We start from the raw sequence: 19,966 nt of genomic DNA on the forward strand, positions 1-19,966 counted from the left end.
AGCATGTCTGCAGTCTCCAAACCTCTGCCCCTAGCATGTCTGCAGTCTCCAAACCTCTGCCCCTAGCATGTCTGCAGTCTCCAAACCTCTGCCCCTAGCATGTCTGCAGTCTCCAAACCTCTGCCCCTAGCATGTCTGCAGTCTCCGAAACCTCTGCCCCTAGCATGTCTGCAGTCTCCGAAACCTCTGCCCCTAGCATGTCTGCAGTTTCCAAACCTCTGCTTCAAGCATGTCTGCAGTTTCCAAACCTCTGCTTCTAGCATGTCTGCAGTCTCCGAACCTCTGCCTCTAGCATGTCTGCAGTTTCCGAACCTCTGCCCCAAGCATGTCTGCAGTCTCCGAACCCCTGCCCCAAGCATGTCTGCAGTTTCCGAACCTCTGCCCCAAGCATGTCTGCAGTCTCCGAACCCCTGCCCCAAGCATGTCTGCAGTCTCCAAACCTCTGCCCCAAGCATGTCTGCAGTTTCCAAACCTCTGCCCCTAGCATGTCTGCAGTCTCCGAAACCTCTGCCCCTAGCATGTCTGCAGTCTCCGAAACCTCTGCCCCTAGCATGTCTGCAGTTTCCAAACCTCTGCCCCAAGCATGTCTGCAGTTTCCAAACCTCTGCTTCTAGCATGTCTGCAGTTTCCAAACCTCTGCTTCTAGCATGTCTGCAGTCTCCGAACCTCTGCCTCTAGCATGTCTGCAGTTTCCGAACCTCTGCCCCAAGCATGTCTGCAGTCTCCGAACCCCTGCCCCAAGCATGTCTGCAGTCTCCGAACCTCTGCTTCTAGCACGTCTGCACTCTCCGAACCTCTGCCCCTAGCATGTCTGCAGTCTCCGAACCTCTGCCTCTAGCATGTCTGCACCCTCCGAACCTCTGCCCCAAGCATGTCTGCAGTTTCCAAACCTCTGCCTTTAGCATGTCTGCAGTTTCCGAACCTCTGCCCCAAGCATGTCTGCAGTCTCCGAACCCCTGCCCCAAGCATGTCTGCAGTCTCCGAACCTCTGCTTCTAGCACGTCTGCACTCTCCGAACCTCTGCCTCTAGCACGTCTGCAGTCTCCGAACCTCTGCCTCTAGCATGTCTGCACCCTCCGAACCTCTGCCCCAAGCATGTCTGCAGTTTCCAAACCTCTGCCTTTAGCATGTCTGCAGTTTCCGAACCTCTGCCCCAAGCAAGTCTGCAGTCTCCGAACCTCTGCTTCTAGCATGTCTGCACTCTCCGAACCTCTGCCTCTAGCATGTCTGCAGTCTCCGAACCTCTGCCTCTAGCATGTCTGCAGTCTCCGAACCTCTGCCTCTAGCATGTCTGCACCCTCCGAACCTCTGCCCCAAGCATGTCTGCAGTCTCCGAACCTCTGCCCCAAGCATGTCTGCAGTCTCCGAACCTCTGCCCCAAGCATGTCTGCAGTCTCCGAACCTCTGCCCCAAGCATGTCTGCAGTCTCCGAACCTCTGCCCCAAGCATGTCTGCAGTCTCCGAACCTCTGCCCCAAGCATGTCTGCAGTCTCCGAACCTCTGCCCCAAGCATGTCTGCAGTCTCCGAACCTCTGCCCCAAGCATGTCTGCAGTCTCCGAACCTCTGCCCCAAGCATGTCTGCAGTCTCCGAACCTCTGCCCCAAGCATGTCTGCAGTCTCCGAACCTCTGCCCCAAGCATGTCTGCAGTCTCCGAACCTCTGCCCTTAGCATGTCTGCAGTCTCCAAACCTCTGCCCCTAGCATGTCTGCAGTCTCCAAACCTCTGCCCCTAGCATGTCTGCAGTATGACATCTCTCTGTAGCACTGCATTTATGGAACAAAATGTCTGCTCCTTCTGTAGGTTTAAGAGCTGCACTTGGGGTCCCCTTATATCAAAGTTGACCACCACTGCTCCAGGGTATATAAAAGTGTTTAGTAACCCAGATCTGTCAGCCTTAGAAAAAATAAGTCACCACCAACTCATTCACTTTATAGCTTTCAGTTTATTTAGAGTGCATACAGAAAAAGCCAACGCTGATAAATATTGTATGTAAGAACCACAGCTGTGCAGAGTAGGCACACCGAAGACAGATTCCGAAGAAGGACACGGGACCCCGCCCATCCAGGACACGGGACCCCGCCCATCCAGGACACGGGACCCCGCCCATCCAGGACACGGGACCCCGCCCATCCAGGACACGGGACCCCGCCATTGAGTGACGTCATTAAACAAGTCTGCATGATCCGAGCGATAAGGAACAAAGCTACACCGTTAGTGTTGAATTTCCCGAGTGCCGCCATTCAATAAGTGGTTTTCTTCTGAAGTGTAACCTGACAATTTTGGTAAGCGGAACAATTTAAAAAAAAAAACACTTTGTAAAATAGTGATGTGTCCTATTCCTTATGGCTGTACAGGTTCTTGGAACATATTTGTAGGAAATAATTCTTCTAATTTTTATTTTTTATTTTGAGGTCACGAAAAAAAACTGTAGACACATGGGAGGACATTTATCAATCCTGTCACAAGGCATAGCAATACTAAACAGGAGCAGTAAAATGCATTGCGAGACTGATTTATTACGATGTCTCGGCCGAAGTCATAAACTCCTCCTTTGCTGCTGTAAAATCCAAACCTGACCCTGACCATGTCTTAATTCTGCGTCTGTTCAGAGTGGAAATCTGTCTTATATTCAGTAAACTTTGCAAACTGTCGCGCTTGGCTGCCCAGGAATACAAACACACAGGCCTGTAAACTTGTTGCAAAGACTTTGTTGAAGGAGACGCAGCCTGGTTTGCCACCAAGCCTAGGTTCACACATATGCAGTGTGGGAAACGCAGTAATCCCTGTGCGTTTCCCGCACTGCATTGTGATCCGCTGCAGGTGTCAAAAAACAGACAATGACACCGCAAAAGGATCGCAAATGCAGTGTGGTTTGCCCACACTGAATTGCATAATACAAAACAATCATGCGATGCGGCTCCGAAAAAGGTGACTGCACTTTTTTTTGGGTACAATGCCTTGTGAATTGAGTCTATTCATTTTGAATGGGCTTAAATCACACCGCACTGAATCCCTTGTGAATTCCACAGGAATGCGCTGCGTTTCCTGTGCGATTCACATGCAAGTTATAGTGTGAACCAGGGTTAATCGTGTCACTAATTTGCTTGATAAATGCCCCCCCACTGAATGATGTGTCTGATCATGTGTTCCATACACTGGTGCCCTGAGCAAAAACCGGAACATTTCTCAGCGAGCTCATTAAAGAGCCTGTAAAGACATAAGGGGATGACATATGTAAATAATCATTTTTTGCAGGTCTGACAACTTTTGCAATAGTGCCAGACATAGGGGCAGCCATATTGTCAGAGGGCTTTTAAGTTTAAAGCAGGTAGATATGCAGCTTGGATGCTCATATGCCTGCTACATAATAGTAGGTGACAGGTTATATCGAGGGCTGACGTGGGGGCAGCGGGGTCCTTGATGACCAGGCCCAGTAAAGCAGGCAAAGTGGCAGAGAAGCCTCTTGCAGTGAAAGGAGCTAGAAAACACCTTTAAAAGTCCTGCTTACATTTGCCAGATTGGCGACTCTTTAGCCATGCTTTACTATTTGGTCTGCGATGGAGGAGAGGGGTAACTACTACCTGTTGTGTCATTATGCAGTTATCGGCACTCCAGGGACTCAGTGGTAATGGAGAAAAGCAGCGGGCCAGTGCTGGCGAGGCAGGTGTGTGTACGGACCCCACCTGGCACTTCTGATCCGTCCCTGTATATAGTGGGTGACCCCCCCCCCCTCCAACTTGCATAGCCCACTTCTCTCTAGCTGATGAGGCGACCATGCAGTTCGCTTAGTTGTTCCGGGGTTAGCACCAGGCGATGGATCTGTCCCTCCCCCGCTTGACAGGGGAGCATCACCTTGCCGATGTAAACTGTGTCTTCTCTCTTCTCCTCTTTGGCCTGTTGGAAAGAAATGGAGAATGGTTAAATGTCCAGGCCAAATTTTATATCAGCGGTTAATTTACTATAACTGACGAAAATTAGGCTATTATGTGGTACAAAAAATGTGTAAGTTTGTACGCATTTAGAAAAAAATGATATATCTCTTTTTATATACAGTACATCTCTATTAATCTATATATCTCATATATACAGTATCTCACAAAAGTGAGTACACCCCTCACATTTTTGTAAATATTTTCTTCTATCTTTTCATGTGACAACACTGAAGAAATGACACTTGTCTACAATGTAAAGTAGTGAGTGTACAGCTTGTATAACAGTGTAAATTTGGTGTCCCCTTAAAATAACTCAACACACAGCCATTAATGTCTAAACCGCTGGCAACAAAAGTGAGTACACCCCTAAGTGAAAATGTCCAGATTGGGCCCAATTAGCAATTTCCCCTCCCCGATGTAATGTGACTCGTTAGTGTTACAAGGTCTCAGGTGTGAATGGGGAGCAGGTGTGTTAAATTCACACCACATATATATATATATATATATATATATATATATATATATATATATACATACACACACATATATATCCACAAAGCCTACAGACTCACCTTTATAAAGTCTAATGATGGGAAGGTGGCGAAATCAGTTGAGACGTTTGCACCAGGGAACTGCAATACGGTCTCCTTCAGGACTTCATCCTGTGAACAGACAACAGACCAGGGTGTAGAAAGACAATATGGTCAATTAACTAAAACAATCTAGTTACTTTTAGACCCCTTTCACACTGGGGCGGTGCGGGAGTTGGCGGTAAAGCGCCGCTAGTTTTAGCAGCTCTTTACAGCCGCTAGCGGGGTGCTTTTACCCCCCGCTAGCGGCCTAAGAAAGGGTTAATAGCCCCCATGTTGCAGCACTGCCGAAGAGCTTTGCAGCCGCTTCGGCAGTGCTGCCCATTCTATTCAATGGGCAGGGGCAGTGCGGGAGAGGTGTATACACCGCTCTCGCACCGCCCCAAAGATGCTGCTTGCAGGACTTTTTTTCCGGTCCTGCAAGCAGACCGCCCCGGTGTGAAAGCATTCCGGCTTTCACACTGGGGTGGCTTGAGAGGCGCTTTTCAGGTGCTATTTTTAGCGCTAAAACTACTGAAAAGCGCCCCAGTGTGAAAGGGGTCTAAAGAGACTCTGTTACTTTGACCACCAATGAAACGTAGCACTTCACTAACCACCAACGTAAGGGAGCACTTCACTGACCATCACTGTAAATGGGGATTTCATTGATCAACAATGCAAAAGGGGCACTACAGTGGCCGCCAATGCAAAGGGGCACTACAGTGGCCGCCAATGCAAAGGGGCACTACAGTGGCCGCCAATGCAAAGGGGCACTACAGTGGCCGCCAATGCAAAGGGGCACTACAGTGGCCGCCAATGCAAAGGGGCACTACAGTGGCCGCCAATGCAAAGGGAGGACTACCCTGACCACCAATGTAAGAGGGTACCAAAAAGAACACCATGTAAGGTGGTCATAGACTGTCCACTAATAAAGAATAATAGGTTACCAAAGATCACCTGGCTGCCCCCCCCCCCTACCGATCCCTCATTGTGACAGCAGGTGGGGGGGTGGGGATCTTCTCCACGCCTCATCTGTCACAATTCAAAAAGACATGCTTCGCCCAAATGTCCACGGCATTCATTCACAGTTTCATGAGAATGAACTACATCTATGGTCTTCCATTGCGGCAGACAGCTTGTACTTCTCAATGAACTACGAGGGCGCTGGTGAGCACTCTTGTAGTTTATGGATTCTTCCTACATTTCAACTGTCTGCCCGTACAGAAGGTTCCTGGCATTGCACCAGGGATCTGCTGATGAGGGGTCCAATGCTTTACAGACTGCAGAGTAAAAGAATAATAAACGCACATTTTTTACTAGCAAAAAGATGTGTATTTATTTATTTTTTTTTTTTTACAAAAGTTGAACTCTTCCACTAAACACCAAGGTGCGGGGATCCGTACATTTCTTATGGTCTGCATTTCTTTTCTAGTCATTATTATCAATCGTTTCAATACCCTTAAAGAAGAGTCCCACCCAAAAGTGGAACTTCGGCTTTAGGGCCTCCTCCCTGGCTCCTGTTTGTGAAAATGAGCTGTTGGGAAGAGAGCAGGTACCCGGTTGTGACAGTGCTCCCACTTCCGATCGCCTAAGGCAACCAGAACGGAAGTTCTCCTTCCCGCACCTCCCTCCTGAAGTCTTCTGGGACACATGACAGGTTCTAGAAGACTTCGGGACCAGTCACAGAGCGCGGTGGGCACCCGGCTATGAAGCCGCAAAAGCTGTCACAGCCGGGTGTTCATAGTGAAGATGCCGGTGCCGCCGAGGGAGGACACGGGGAGAACACGGCTGCGGTGGGACAAGTGAGCGTGTGTTTATTAAAAGTCAGCAGCTACAGTTTTTGTAGCTGCTGACTTTTAATAAACAAAAAAAAAAAAATGACTGGAACTCCGCTTTAAGTACACAACATTCTTTATTTTTCCTATTATCATATTAACAACTTTCTGTTCGGTCCAATGTCCCATAAGCTGTAGATCTATTTATCTGCAGGGGTTGCCTGAGACCTGAAAGTTTTAATTTCCTTCCCTTGAAATAACTTTCCCAAAAATGACAATTAGCAGATGTTGCTTTGCAACTGGTAAAAAGAAAACTCTGCATCTGTACTGATTTTGGCGGCCGTCGCTTCGATTTACCTTCAGTTTGTCGATCGTCTCGCTGAGTGACTTGAGGCGAGCGGCCTGTTCAAAGAGCTGCGCTGATGGAGTGCCTGTGTACAGATATATTACAACTAGAGATTAGAATATTGATTTGCAATAACAAGTAAACCTTTTTTTTTTTATTAACCGCTTGCGGACCGCGCACTGTACATATACTGCGACAGTGTGGGCCGGCTATGCAGAATTATATATATATATATATATATATATATATATATATACATACACATACACACACACACAAACACACACACACACACACACACACATACATATACACACACATACATATACATACACACACGTGATTCTGCATTTCCAGGATAGGGGGCGCATGCCCGCCCAGCTCTGCTGTGATAGGTCACAGCACCCACCGATCACCGGGTCCCGACCAAATTATTGACTGATGGCACCCGGCGATCAGCTCGGAGTCTCCCAGAACACAGATCTATGAATGTAAATACAGAGCTGTATTCAGTGACAGGATCTGGATGTTTGTGAAGCAGGGAATGAAAACCACTAAAGTGCATCTGGAAAGTATTCACAGAGCTTGACTTTTTCCACACTTTGTTATGTTACAGCCTTATTCCAAAATTGATTAAATTCATTATTTTCCTCAAAATTCTACAAACAACATCTCATAAGGACAACATGAAAGAAGTTTGTTTGAAATCTTTGCAAATGTATTAAAAATAAAATAAAAAATCCAATCTACATAAGTATTCACAACCTTTTCCATGACACTCAAAAAAATTGAGCTCAGGTGCCTCCTGGTTCCACTGATCATCCTTGAGATGTTTCTACAACTTGATTGGAGTCCACCTGTGGTAAATTCAGTTGATTGGACACGATTTGGAAAGGCACACACCTGTCTATATAAGGTCCCACAGGTAACATGTCAGAGCACAAACCAAGCCATGAAGTCCAAGGAATTGTCTGTAGATCTCCGAGAGAGGATTGTATGGAGGCACAGATCTGGGTGGGGAAGGGTACAGAAAAACGTCTGCAGCATTGAAGGTCCCAATGAGCACAGTGGCCTCCATCATCTGTAAATGGAAGAAGTTTGGACCCACCAGGACTCTTCCTAGAGTGGGCCGCCTGACCAAACTGAGTGATCGGGGGAGAAGGGTCTTAGTCAGGGAGGTGACCAAGAACCCGATGGTCATTCTGACAGAGCTCCAGAGTTTCTCTGTGGAGAGAGGAGATCCTTCCAGAAGGATAACCATCTCTGCAGTACTCCTCCAATCAGGTCTGTATGGTAGAGTGGCCAGACAAGAGCCACTCCTCAGTAAAAAGCATAGGCGTGCGCACAGGGTGTGCCAGGTGTGCCTGGGCACACCCTAATCACCCCGTGTGGTGCATATTTCCAATGTTTAGACCCCTGATATTTCACCAAATACAAAAATCTTTTTTTTTTTCTCCTAAAAAATTGCAAAAAAATAATTAAAATCATATCGTAACTGCCCTACTGACACCACCAATATCTGCCCTTATGACACCATCCACTGCTCTCCTGACACCTTCCGTATATATACACACACATGCATATGTGTTTGAGCTTTGGGGTGCACACTCTAATGCAATAGGCTACGCACACCTATGGTAAAAAGGCAGATGACAGCTCGCCTGGAGTTTTCGAAAAGGCACCTGAAGGACTCTCAGACCATGAGAAACAAAATTCTCTGGTCTGATGAAACACAGATTGAACTCTTTGGCCTGAATGGCAAGTGTCATGTCTGGAGGAAACCAGGCACCGCTCATCACCTGGCCAATACCATCCCTACAGTGAAGCATGGTGGTGGCAGCATCATGCTGTCTGGATATTTTTCAGCGGCAGCAACTGGAAGACTAGTGAGGATCGAGGGAAAGATGAATGTAGCAATGTACAGAGATATCCTTGATGGAAACCTGCTCCAGAACGCTCTGGACCTCAGACTGGGGCGAAGGTTCATCTTTCAACAGGACCACGACCCTAAACACACAGCTAAGATAAGGTGTGGCTACGGGGCAAATCTGTGTATGTCCTTGAGTGGCCCAGCCAGAGCCCAGACTTGAACATCTCTGGAGAGATCTGAAAATGGCTGTGCACCAACGCTCCCCATCCAACCTGATGGAGCTTGAGAGGTCCTGCAAAGAAGACTGGGAGAATCTGCCCAAAAATAGGTGTGCCAAGCTTGTAGCATCATATTCAAAAAGACTTGAGGCTGTAATTGGTGCCAAAGGTGCTTCACCAAAGTATTGAGCAAAGACTGTGAAAACTTATGTACATGGGATTTTTTTCCTAATGTATTTTTAATAAATTTGCAAAGTTTTCAAAACAAACTTCTTTCACGTTGTCATTATAGGGTATTATGGGGTTCAAGTATGGGCTCTGGCTGGGCCACTCAATGACATTTACAGAGAGTTAGTACCCACAAAGTGTCAGTTAGCGTCAGATTGCCCGCTATAAGTCGCTGATCGTCGCCACTAGTAGTATAAAATAAATTCAAATTGCCGTATATATCCCATTGTTTCTAGACGCTATAATGCCGCGTACACACAAGCGGAATGTCAGACAGAAAAAGTCCAACGGGAGCTTTTCATCGTCTATTCCGATCGTGTGTAGGCCTCATCTGACTTTTTACATCGAAAATTCTGACAGACCTAGAAAGAGAACATGTTCTAAATTTTTCAGACGGAACCAATTACTATCGGGAAAAACGCTCGTCTGTATGCTGTTCCGACGTACCAAAAACGACGCATGCTCTGAAGCAAATACGAGACGGAAGTTATTGGCTATTGAACTTCCGTTTTCTAGTCCTGTCGTACGTGTTGTACGTCACCGCGTTCTGGACAGTCGGAATTTGGTGTGACTGTGTGTATGCAAGACAGCTTGAGCGGAATTCCGTCGGAAAAAACTTCAGAGTTTATTCCGACGGGAAAACCGGTCGTGTGTACAGGGCATAACTTTCACGCAAACCAATCAATATACGCCTATTGGGGTTTTTTTTTGTTTTTTGTTTTTTTTAACCAAAGACATGCATTGGGCAAAATTCATTAAAAGATTGGTTTTAAGTTTTGTTTTTATTGGATAGGTTTTATAGCATGTTGTAAAGTGCTGCTCAAAATGTTGGTGCTAAATAAATCCTGTATAATAATAGCAGAAAGTAAAAAAATATAATAATATTAAAAATTGTTGGTCTTTTTTTCGTTTATAGAAGATAAAAGAAAAACTTGTGTGGCAGTGAACAGGGACACTGACTGGTGACAGTATAAAAAAAAAAAAAAACGAAAACAGTTTTTCAATTCTTTTTTATGACATTTTTTTCACAATTTTTTTTTTTTTTTAATAACACATTGTGACCAGAGCAATACAGTGTTACTATAGTAACATTGTACGAATCTGAGGAAGTGATCAGGATTTTTATTTTTTACATTACGATTGCTTATAGCAGTGAATAACATTGCTATAATCAAGCAAGCAGTTACCCCCTGGATCCACCCCTTAATAAATAATCCACAAATTTCTAGATATTTATGGTTTTTCCACGGTAAACAAGAGGGAGTGTCTTGGTTTGGAATAAGTTTGTTGGTTGGAGATTTAGGAGGGGGGGGGGAATGGGAATTGATAGGTAGAAATCAGGGAGGTTTCCATATGTGGGGCCCCCTGGCTCTCCCTTCCTAAATTAGTAAATATTACCTTCACTTTTTTTTTTTCCTTTGGGGGAGGAGGGCATTTTTTTGAATATGAGGAGGAAGTTCGAGAGAATCTAGGCGTTAAATGTATTTAATGGGGTATTTAGAATGTTTTGTAGTATGAATATTCTAGGAATGCTACATATACAAGTGATTTTGAATGTCATGTTTTGTTATGTTTTTTTTATTTATTTAATAAAAAAAAAAGAGTTTAAAATAAGCAAACATTATACTGAATGAAACTGATTGTTTTGTTGTGATTAGCTGTGATTGGCCAGAGCCAATCACATGGAACAAGTGGGGCTGCGACTGGCCCTGTCTGTACCATGTGATCACACTGATCAGTGTACCGGCTCGCTGTCGGTACCATGTGACCGCTGTGACCAAATTACAGCTAGCAAACACATTTGTAAACAATGGATGGCATGAAAGGAAGCCATCCATGGTTTACAACTGTCATGTGACCTGCGGTGATTGGTCACATGGTACCAGCAGTGAGCCGGTACACTGATCAGTCATTGCCTGTATCCGGTGGACACAGGTGGTGACAGATCGTGTTGCTGTGCGACACCTTCTGAGAGGATTTCATATGATGTCCACTCAAAAGGAGGAAAGTCCCGACCAGCAGTCAATCTGCTATAGGCCCGGCACGAAGGTGTTAAAAAGGTAACATCTTGCTGGACTTTCTTATATTGAATTTCATCACAAACAAAAAAAGTGATATCAGTATTCCTGATCAGCAAAGCTGTAGTGCAGGGATATGCAATTAGCGGACCTCCAGCTTTTGCAGAACTACAACTCCTATGAGGCATAGCAAGACTCTGACAGCCACAAGCATGACACCCAGAGGCAGAGGTATGATGGGACTTGTAGTTCTGCAACAGCTGGAGGCCCGCTAATTGCATATCCCTGCTGTAGTGAGTCCATAACTCAAAAGTACCACAGCCACTGGACTAGCCTTGGTTAAGCTCAAAGCCAAGCAAAGCAGCATTACTAGGAGGGACGATGAGTTGGAGGCGGAACCACATGGTATTCACAACAGGTTTCCCCTAAAAGGCTCTATATGTTTACCGTGATGATAGAACAGACCTCCTTTCTTGTGTGTGATGTCAACCACCTTGGCGTTGGCGCTCATTTGATGGAGGGTATCCAACAGCTGACTGGTCTTGCGGTAGAGCGTCCCAGACATGATCTCCTCCCGCTGGCGGTCTTTGGGGAGGGTCAGTTTAGGCACGTGCAGTAGCGGTAGGGAAGATAGCTCCTCCTTCATCCGCTGAGCCTGGAAAGTAAAAAAAAGGGGATAGAAGTGCTGGGCAGTTGTATTGTAGGTTTAGAGATTATGGGATTTTTAGGGTGCGTATTAAATCAATCCAAAGAAAAAAAAAAATTAGAAATATCTTCTTTCAGTATATTAAAATCTATACATTTCATAAAAGCAACACAGAATACATCGCATAGCACTAAAAGATATTTCATAAAAGCAACACAGAATACATTGCATAGCACTAAAAGATATTTCATAAAAGCAACACAGAATACATTGCATAGCACTAAAAGATATTTCATAAAAGCAACACAGAATACATTGCATAGACTTATACAATACAGTCCATATAGGTACAACAGAATGATGTAATTCTCCACGTTTCGCCCTAATGATGGCTTCCTCAGGAGTGCTGTCCAATTGGGAAACAGAGCCTTCCTAGGGTACAAATCAGACTCTCTGGACCTTTAATGCCTCCTGTGATTACCCGCAGTGCGGTGTACTCCCTGAACCATCATCATTTGCAAATATTGTACTCTGGGAAAGCGCTGTTATCCAAATGGACAGCAATCCCCGAGGAAGCCCCATCATTAGGGCAAAACATGTTGGGAATTGAATCACTGTGCTGTACCTATATGGACTGTATTGTATGAGTCTATGCAATGTATTCTGCATTGCTTTTATGAAATATCTTCTTTTAGTGTATTAATAAAACCTTTATATTTCTAATTTGTTTTGATCAATTTAATACGCACCTTAAAAATCCCATAATCTCTAAACCTACAATTCAACCAAAGGGATGTGGTGCTATAGCATTGGTATTTTGTCCATAAGCTGAAGCATTTCTTGCTGGTCAATCTTCGTGACCGTTAGAATCTCCTTCCCTATAAGCCATTATTTGCTTTGGCCCAGAAGACAATAATCTGGACGCCAGCTTTACCCCGTGTTTGAGGACCACCTTACCTTCAGCTTGTTGTTCTCCTGCTTCAGGTGCTTCATGGAGAGGCGCAGTGCATCGATCTGCTGCAGAAGCAGCGGCGAGTCCCTTATCTGTACAGGACCTGATCCGTTAAGCATGGACTGGTTGGAGACGACTCCTACATGGGGAAGCAATGAACACAGAGACGTGTCAGGTTCATGAACACTGGAAGATCGTCAGGGCGGCCACGGCATGCATACTGACAACAACAGGGGCATCTTAAGGATTTAGTGATACAACCTTGGATCAGGAGTCATGCAGATTTCCCATCATGAACAAAGTGACTCTCATGGACTCAAATGGGGTCCATTTATAAAGGTCAAGTGATTTATCCTCATAATATTTCCTGCTTTTTACTCTAGTTTACAAAAAAGAAAAAGAAAACTGATGGTGAAAAAAGGTGGAAAGGCCACCTTCATGAGGCCCCTACTACATTCTCCTCTCTGCTGAAACAAAAAAAAAAAAAAAAAAAAAAAAATTAAAAGTGAATTACCCTATATTTTGGGCATTGTAAATTCCAGGTAAAAAAAAAGGACTATGTGTCTATGAAATGGATTTTGCTTTCAATTTCATTGTTGCTGAATTATGTGAAGAATGAATGAGGAGGAGAAAGTGCACCGAGCAGCATTCAGAGCAGGGAGAGGCAAACTAAGGCACACATCTTAATTTTCAGTGGCACCCAGATCACCAAAAATATGAACACCGAGTATAAGGCCCCTGCAAGGAAAGCAGATACTTTCCATAATTCAAGTAGTTTAGTTTGACTTTAACTTTATTAAGGACTTCAGAAAAAAAAAAAAAAGGTGGAAAAAAACACACCACCTACCAAAAGGTTTATAATACCTCCACCCCACACAATAAAAAAAAAGATGACGTTGTCAATTGCTTACAAACACGTCCTGAAGAAACCTGCAGGCGAAACTCGTTAACTGTAGCTTCCAAGCTACAGAGTCAGGGCTATACTGACAGACAGCAGGACGAGCATGTCAGCGGATGAACTGCCCCTCTCTGGGATGGGATCCACGTGCTGCTCAGCAGTATTGAAGACCGTTGGACACTCGGGAGAACGCTTGCAGTGCCTGAACCGAGGGGGCGTAAGCTGCCGATACAACACATCTGGCTGCATGGTATACATGGACTGCTGAATGTCAGCGTGTTTGAGAACTTGGGCTGCTCATGCTATACCTATGTTAAGGCTGCTCACTGCCTGTCTTTGCCGATCTACCGGTTACAGCTATTTGGTGCTCCCTCATAGGAGACTGAGTGTAGCAACTCATTTCCTGTGTGGATGAATGTCCCCCCGCCATGAAATTCAGACCTGCCTTGCTGCTCTGGCTGTGTGTGAGATCGGATTGTTCCATGTCAGCATAAACAGGGAGGTTATTAGAATTACCTGCCTATCTCGATGTATTGATTTGCCCAATGTTGGCTCAAGCTAGCCAACTGTGCCGACAGGCAAAAATCCATGTGAACTATTGGAAGTTTCTAGAACTGTCTGACAGTGGAATTCTCAGAATCAGTAAATTTAATGGATTATCCCAGCTGACTGAAAACCACGACGTAACCGGCCTGTCTACATATCCTGTATACTACCAACTGCTGCTTAGCGTTATTTACTTTTTAAGTTCGCTCCAAACAGCAAGAACTTTTTTTTCTTTTTTGCCTGCACTTTATTTATTTTGCTTTGGCTACAATCTTTTTATTCTGTGGAGCTGATCGGAGCTATCAACTGGTTTGTCTGTGCAATAGTCTACCCACCATCTAATGGATATATTTGATAATGAATTATCTTTCTAGAGCCATCGGGTGACCTGTGGTACAAAAACTACCCAGTGATCAGTTCACATTCTCAGACTCTGTAGCTTGGAAGCTACAGTCAACGTGTTTCGCCTGCTATGAATACCCGCAGGCTTCTTCAGGACGGGTTTTCAAGTGATTGACAACGTTGTCAGTTTTTTTTATTATGTGTGGGGTGGAGGTATTATAAACCTTTTGTAGGTGGTCTTTTTTTCCCCCCCAGGAGTCTTCTGTTTTTTTTCTGAAGTCCTTAACAAAATTATTTTTTTCAACAGTCAAACTACTTTGATTATGTAAAGTACCTGCTTTCCTCGGGGGGACCTTATCCCCTGTAATAATATATATATTTGTCAGTGTTATATTGGTACGTTAATCTACGCCTTATTGGGCGAGTTAGTGGACAGTAATTTTGTGGCCTTGTTTATAATATATGTAGCCAATTTAGTCTTAACCCAGAAGTTCACCACCTGGCATATGGGCAGAATTGGACTAACCAGGCAAAGGACTGGAGAGACTGGAGAGCCCCCCCCCCCCCCCCCCCACACTTCCTACAAATACAGTGCCGCTGATACAGGTGGTTACTGACAGCTGATAAGGGCTGGCCAGCCCCCAGCGATTGCCGCCTACTCATCTCTATGACATCACTGGACATCTAGGACATCACTGGATATTACTTGCCATCAGGAACTGGCTTTCCTTCCAGCAGTAGTGTGAACCCACCTGCAGCTATGAACATTCTACACTCACCGGCCACTTTATAAGGTTACACCTTGCTAGTACCGGGTTGTGCCCCCTTTTGCCTTCAGGACTGCCTTCATTGTTTGTGGAATAGGTTGAACAGTGTTGGAAACATTCCTCAGAGATTTTTCTCAATAGTTACATGATGGCATCACGCAGTTGCTGCAGTTTGTCAGCTGTACATCCATGATGTGAATTCCCCATTCCACCACATCCCAAAAGGTGTTCTATTGGATGAGATGTGGTAAGTGTGGAGACCATTGGAGTACAGGGACCTCATTGTCCAGTGGTGAGATGATTGGAGCTTTGTGACATGGTGCATTATCCTGCTGGAAGGAGCCATCAGAAGATGGGGACACTGTAGTCATAAAGGGATGGACATGGTCAGCAACAATACTCAGGTAGGCCGTGGTGATTAAACGATGCTCAGTTGGTACTAAGGGGCCCAAAGTGTGCCAAGAAAATATCCCCCACACCATTACACCACCAGCCTGAACCAGTGATACAAGGCAGGATGGATCCATACTTTCACGTTGTTTACGCCAAATTCTGACCCCACCATCTGAATGTCGCAGCTGACATCCAGACTCATCAGACCAGGCAACATTTTTCCAATCTTCTATTGTACAATTTTGGTGAGCCTGTGCAAATTGTAGCCTCAGTTTCCTGTTCTTATCTGACAGATGTGGTCTTCTGCTGCTGTAGCCCATCTGCTTCAAGGTTGGATGTGTTGTGCGTTCAGAGATGGTATTCTGCATACCTTGGATGTAATGAGTGGTTATTTGAGCTACTGTTGCATTTCTATCATCTCAAAACCAGTCTGCCAATTCTCCTCTGACATCAACAAGGCATTTTCCTCCACACAACTGGATATTTTCTCTTTGTTGGACCATTCTCTATAAACCTGAGAGATGGTTGTGCGTGAAAATCCCAGTAGATCGTCAGTTTTTGAAATACTCAGACCAGCCCGTCTGGCACCAACAACCATTCCACGTTCAAAGTCACTTAAATCCACTTTCTTCCCCATTCTGATGCTCTGTTTGAACTCGTCTTCACCACGTCTAGATGCCTAAATGCATTGAGTTGCTGCCCATGTGATTGGCTGATTAGCAATTTGTGTTACCAAGCAATTAAACGGGTGTGCCTAATAGTGTCCGGTGAGTGCACATTTCCTTGGCTAGAACTTTATTGCAATGTCAAGTGACATTTGAGCTCGGTTGGCCACAAAACTTTTTTTTCTGGGCAGATCACTGAAGCAGAGAGTGATTGAGAAAACGCTTCTTTTTTTTCTCCCCTCGTCTATGCATTGGAATTCTATCAGACAATCAGACAATGCTGCCCAGTGCAGCCAACACATCGGATGTGAACAGATCCTTTATGAGGTCATGCTTGACAAATAATAATGTGGCACCTTCCGGGAAAAATAAATAAGATATAGATGGGCTAAAACGAGATTTTTTTCCGTTATTTACTGTCTATAAAACCATTGTCATCATGAGAGGAAGTGAAAGGAGGACCCGGGTATTACTAATGCTTTACCACTCCATCCAAAAACAATAAATTAAAAAACAAAAAAACCCCAAAAAAAACAAAAACACACAACAAAGTAATAATTTGACCTTTTATAAACAGACCCCAACATGTAACAATGTAGAGGAGACATGAATGGGTGCATGCTGCGTACAGGAGAGTACAGGGTGCCGGTACTATACCTATCTGTTCTTCCTCTGTCAGAGCACAGGACAGGAAGACACAAAATTAGAGAATTCAGAGAACAGAACAGAAAAAAAAAAAAAAACAGCAGACAGTTCAGGATTGGCTCACACAAGAGAGAGTGTTCCAGGCCTGTAGAAGCTCACAGTGTGCAGTGAAATCAGTAAGTGATGTCAGTACAGGGGGAGGAGTCTGTACAACTGTGCAAGGCAGGAAGAAAAATGTTCTATCCTGTGTGGAAAACTTCCTACAGGTGGACAGTGGGTGGTTTTTAAACCATTCACTGGGAAAAAAAAAAAAACAGTTCATGTTTTATAGGTTAAAAGAAATATATATGATTGGCATATACACCTAGAGATAGATTAAATAAAGAGAGAGAGAGAAAGAGAGAGATCTATACACACACACACACCAAAAGTATTGGGACGCCTGCCTTTACACGCACATGAACTTTAATGGCATCCCAGTCTTAGTCCGTAGGGTTCAATATTGAGTTGGCCCGACCTTTGCAGCTATAACAGCTTCAACTCTTCTGGGAAGGCTGTCCACAAGGTTTAGGAGTGTGTCTATGGGAATGCCTGAATGTCTGACCATTTTTCCAGAAGCGCATTTGTGAGGTCAGGCACCGATGTTGGACGAGAAGGCCTGGCTCGCAGTCTCCGCCCTAATTCATCCCAAAGGTGTTCTATCGGGTTGAGGTCAGGACTCTGTGCAGGCCAGTCAAGTTCCTCCACCCCAAACTTGCTCATCCGTGTCTTTATGGACCTTGCTTTGTGCACTGGTCCAAATCATTTGGTGGAACTCTTAAGGCGTCAGCATACCAAGATATTTTGGACAATTTCATGCTCCCAACTTTGTGGGAACAGTTTGGGGATGGCCCCTTCCTGTTTCAACATGACTGAGCACCAGTGCACAAAGCAAGGTCCATAAAGACATGGATGAGTGAGTTCGGGGTGGAGGAACTTGACTGGCCTGCATAGAATCCTGACCTCAACCTGATAGAACACCTTTGGGATGAATTAGAGGCTTCTTACCACGTGATCAGCTGTGACCAATCACAGCTGATCATCGCGTGAACCAGGAAGTCCGGTAAATGGCTCTCCCTGTCATGGGGGGGTCTGTGCTGATAATCAGCACATTGATTATCAGCACAGCCCCATCAGATGTGCCACCACAGATGCCAGTCAGTGCCCCATAAAAAAAAAAAAAATGGATGACAGTGCCCAGATCAGTGCCAATCAGTAAAACCTGTCAGTACCTCATCATCAGTGCTGCCCATCAGTGCCACCTGTCAGTGCCAATCAGTACCACCCAACAGTGCCCATCACAGCCGCCAGTCAGTGCTATCTACCAGTGCCCATCTATTCTACATATCAGTGCCTCCTCATCAGTGCCACCTTATCAGTACCAACCCATTGGTGCTGCCTCATCAGTGCCCATCAGTGAAGGAGAAAACAACATTTTTTAACTGAAACAAAAAAAAAAACTTTATTTTTTTCAAAAATTTCGGTCTTTTTTAGTTTGTTTAGCAAACAATAAAAACCGCAGAGGTGATCAAACACCGTAAAAAAAAAAGCTCTATTTGTGGGAACAAAATAATAAAAATTCTGTTTGGGTACAGTGTCACATGACCGCGCAATTGTCATTCAAAGCGTGAGAGCGCTGAAAATTGTCCTGGGCGGGAAGGGGCAAAAGTGCCCGGTATTGAAGTGTTTAAAGTTTATGTGCGTGTAAAGGCCAACGTCCCAATACTTTTGGTAATATAGGGTGTATGTATATATACACACATATACATGTGTACACACACATAATTTTTTTTCTTTACTCGATGTGCTGGGCAAACTGTAATAAATGGTCCACTCACCTCCAGCAATGCCAGACACAATAGATGCCACACCAGAAGCGGGGGCTCCACGTAGACCCTCGATAGTGCGCTTTGATTGGTTGTTCAATCTCTGTCTTAGCTCGGCCTTCTCCGCCTCCAGCTGATCGATATCCGCCTGAAGGGCATCCATCGTCTCCTCGAATTCCCTGCCAAAAGCACAAAACTGATCAATAGCAGAAGCAGCAACCTAGAAATTAGAAAAAAAAAAAGAAAAAAAAAAAACAGGAAAAAAACCTCAGGTACATAATCCTAGACACGGCATAAAACCTGCTTCAGCCACTTACAACAAATAATTGTATTCAGAGATAAAGGCGATCTGGTCTCAGCTCTGGTCCTGATACTCAGCAAACAATCCCCAGATATACTGTGTGACGGACTGCCTGGGTGCCTCCACCTGTACTGTTACCGTAGATGTAATGATGATATTACTGTTTAAAGTTTGCATTGTTTGGGATAATGTGATCAAGCGCTTATCTGATTTTGTGTGAGTTTACAACAAAGTTCCAGTTTGCACCTAAGCTAGTGTCGTCTAGTTCTTGAGTGCAGTTCTCAGATATAATATCTGGTTCCTGGTTCCAGAGTGGAGGAAGCTGCATCCTGGGTGAAGGCACCCAAACGGGGTGCCAGGCAGTCCGTCACAATAGTCTCAAAGAGGGGTTACTATACATTAATTGCTCATGTTTTTGAAATGGGATGTCCAACAAGATCATATAAGGGTGATAGGTGAACAGAAAATGTTTGGTCATTGGTTGGATATTTACTAAAACTGTAAAATCTGGTGCAGCTCTGCATAGGAACCAATCAATCAGCTTCCAGTTTTTTTTTTTTTTCCTTTTTTCAAAGTTTCATTGAACAAGCTGAAGTTAGAAGCTGACTGGCTACCCATACACAGCTACACCAGATCGTGAATGCTCCAGTTTTAGCACATCTTCCCTATACAGTGTATATACATATATATTCAGGAGATTACATACAAACACCACTGATGTCTGCGAGCAGAAGCTGATAGACCATGGAAACATACTTCTCTTTTTTCTTCAGCAGCGACTGTGTCTCCTCCAGCTTGGTCTGGATCTTCTCCACCCTATCATCTGCTTCTTTGGAGGCGCTGTCCAGCTTCTTCTCTAGGAGGCTAAGCCGGACGTTGGCTTCGCTCAGCTCTTCTCCCTGATGACAAATTTGGATGAAGAAATCACGTCACTGACCAATCTCCTGCAGACATCCCCCAAAGACTTTTCCCGGTCATACAAGCCACA

General features: G+C 44.7%; 1 protein-coding gene across 1 annotated transcript in view; it reads right to left on the bottom strand.

The window, feature by feature from the left end:
* Positions 1–1,924: 1,924 nt before the first annotated feature.
* The window catches only part of DCTN1 (dynactin subunit 1), a gene marked incomplete in the record, with an annotated part of 191,365 nt that continues 173,323 nt past the window's right edge, over positions 1,925–19,966 (bottom strand). The window contains 8 exon segments of the mRNA XM_073618867.1: positions 1,925–3,896; positions 4,507–4,596; positions 6,636–6,709; positions 11,406–11,613; positions 12,562–12,695; positions 16,825–16,839; positions 18,690–18,856; positions 19,735–19,877. Of these exon segments, the coding sequence (XP_073474968.1) occupies positions 3,759–3,896; positions 4,507–4,596; positions 6,636–6,709; positions 11,406–11,613; positions 12,562–12,695; positions 16,825–16,839; positions 18,690–18,856; positions 19,735–19,877 (969 nt within the window).

This window comes from Aquarana catesbeiana, linkage group LG01 (genome assembly GCF_042186555.1).
Source record: "Aquarana catesbeiana isolate 2022-GZ linkage group LG01, ASM4218655v1, whole genome shotgun sequence".
Lineage (NCBI taxonomy): Eukaryota > Metazoa > Chordata > Amphibia > Anura > Ranidae > Aquarana > Aquarana catesbeiana.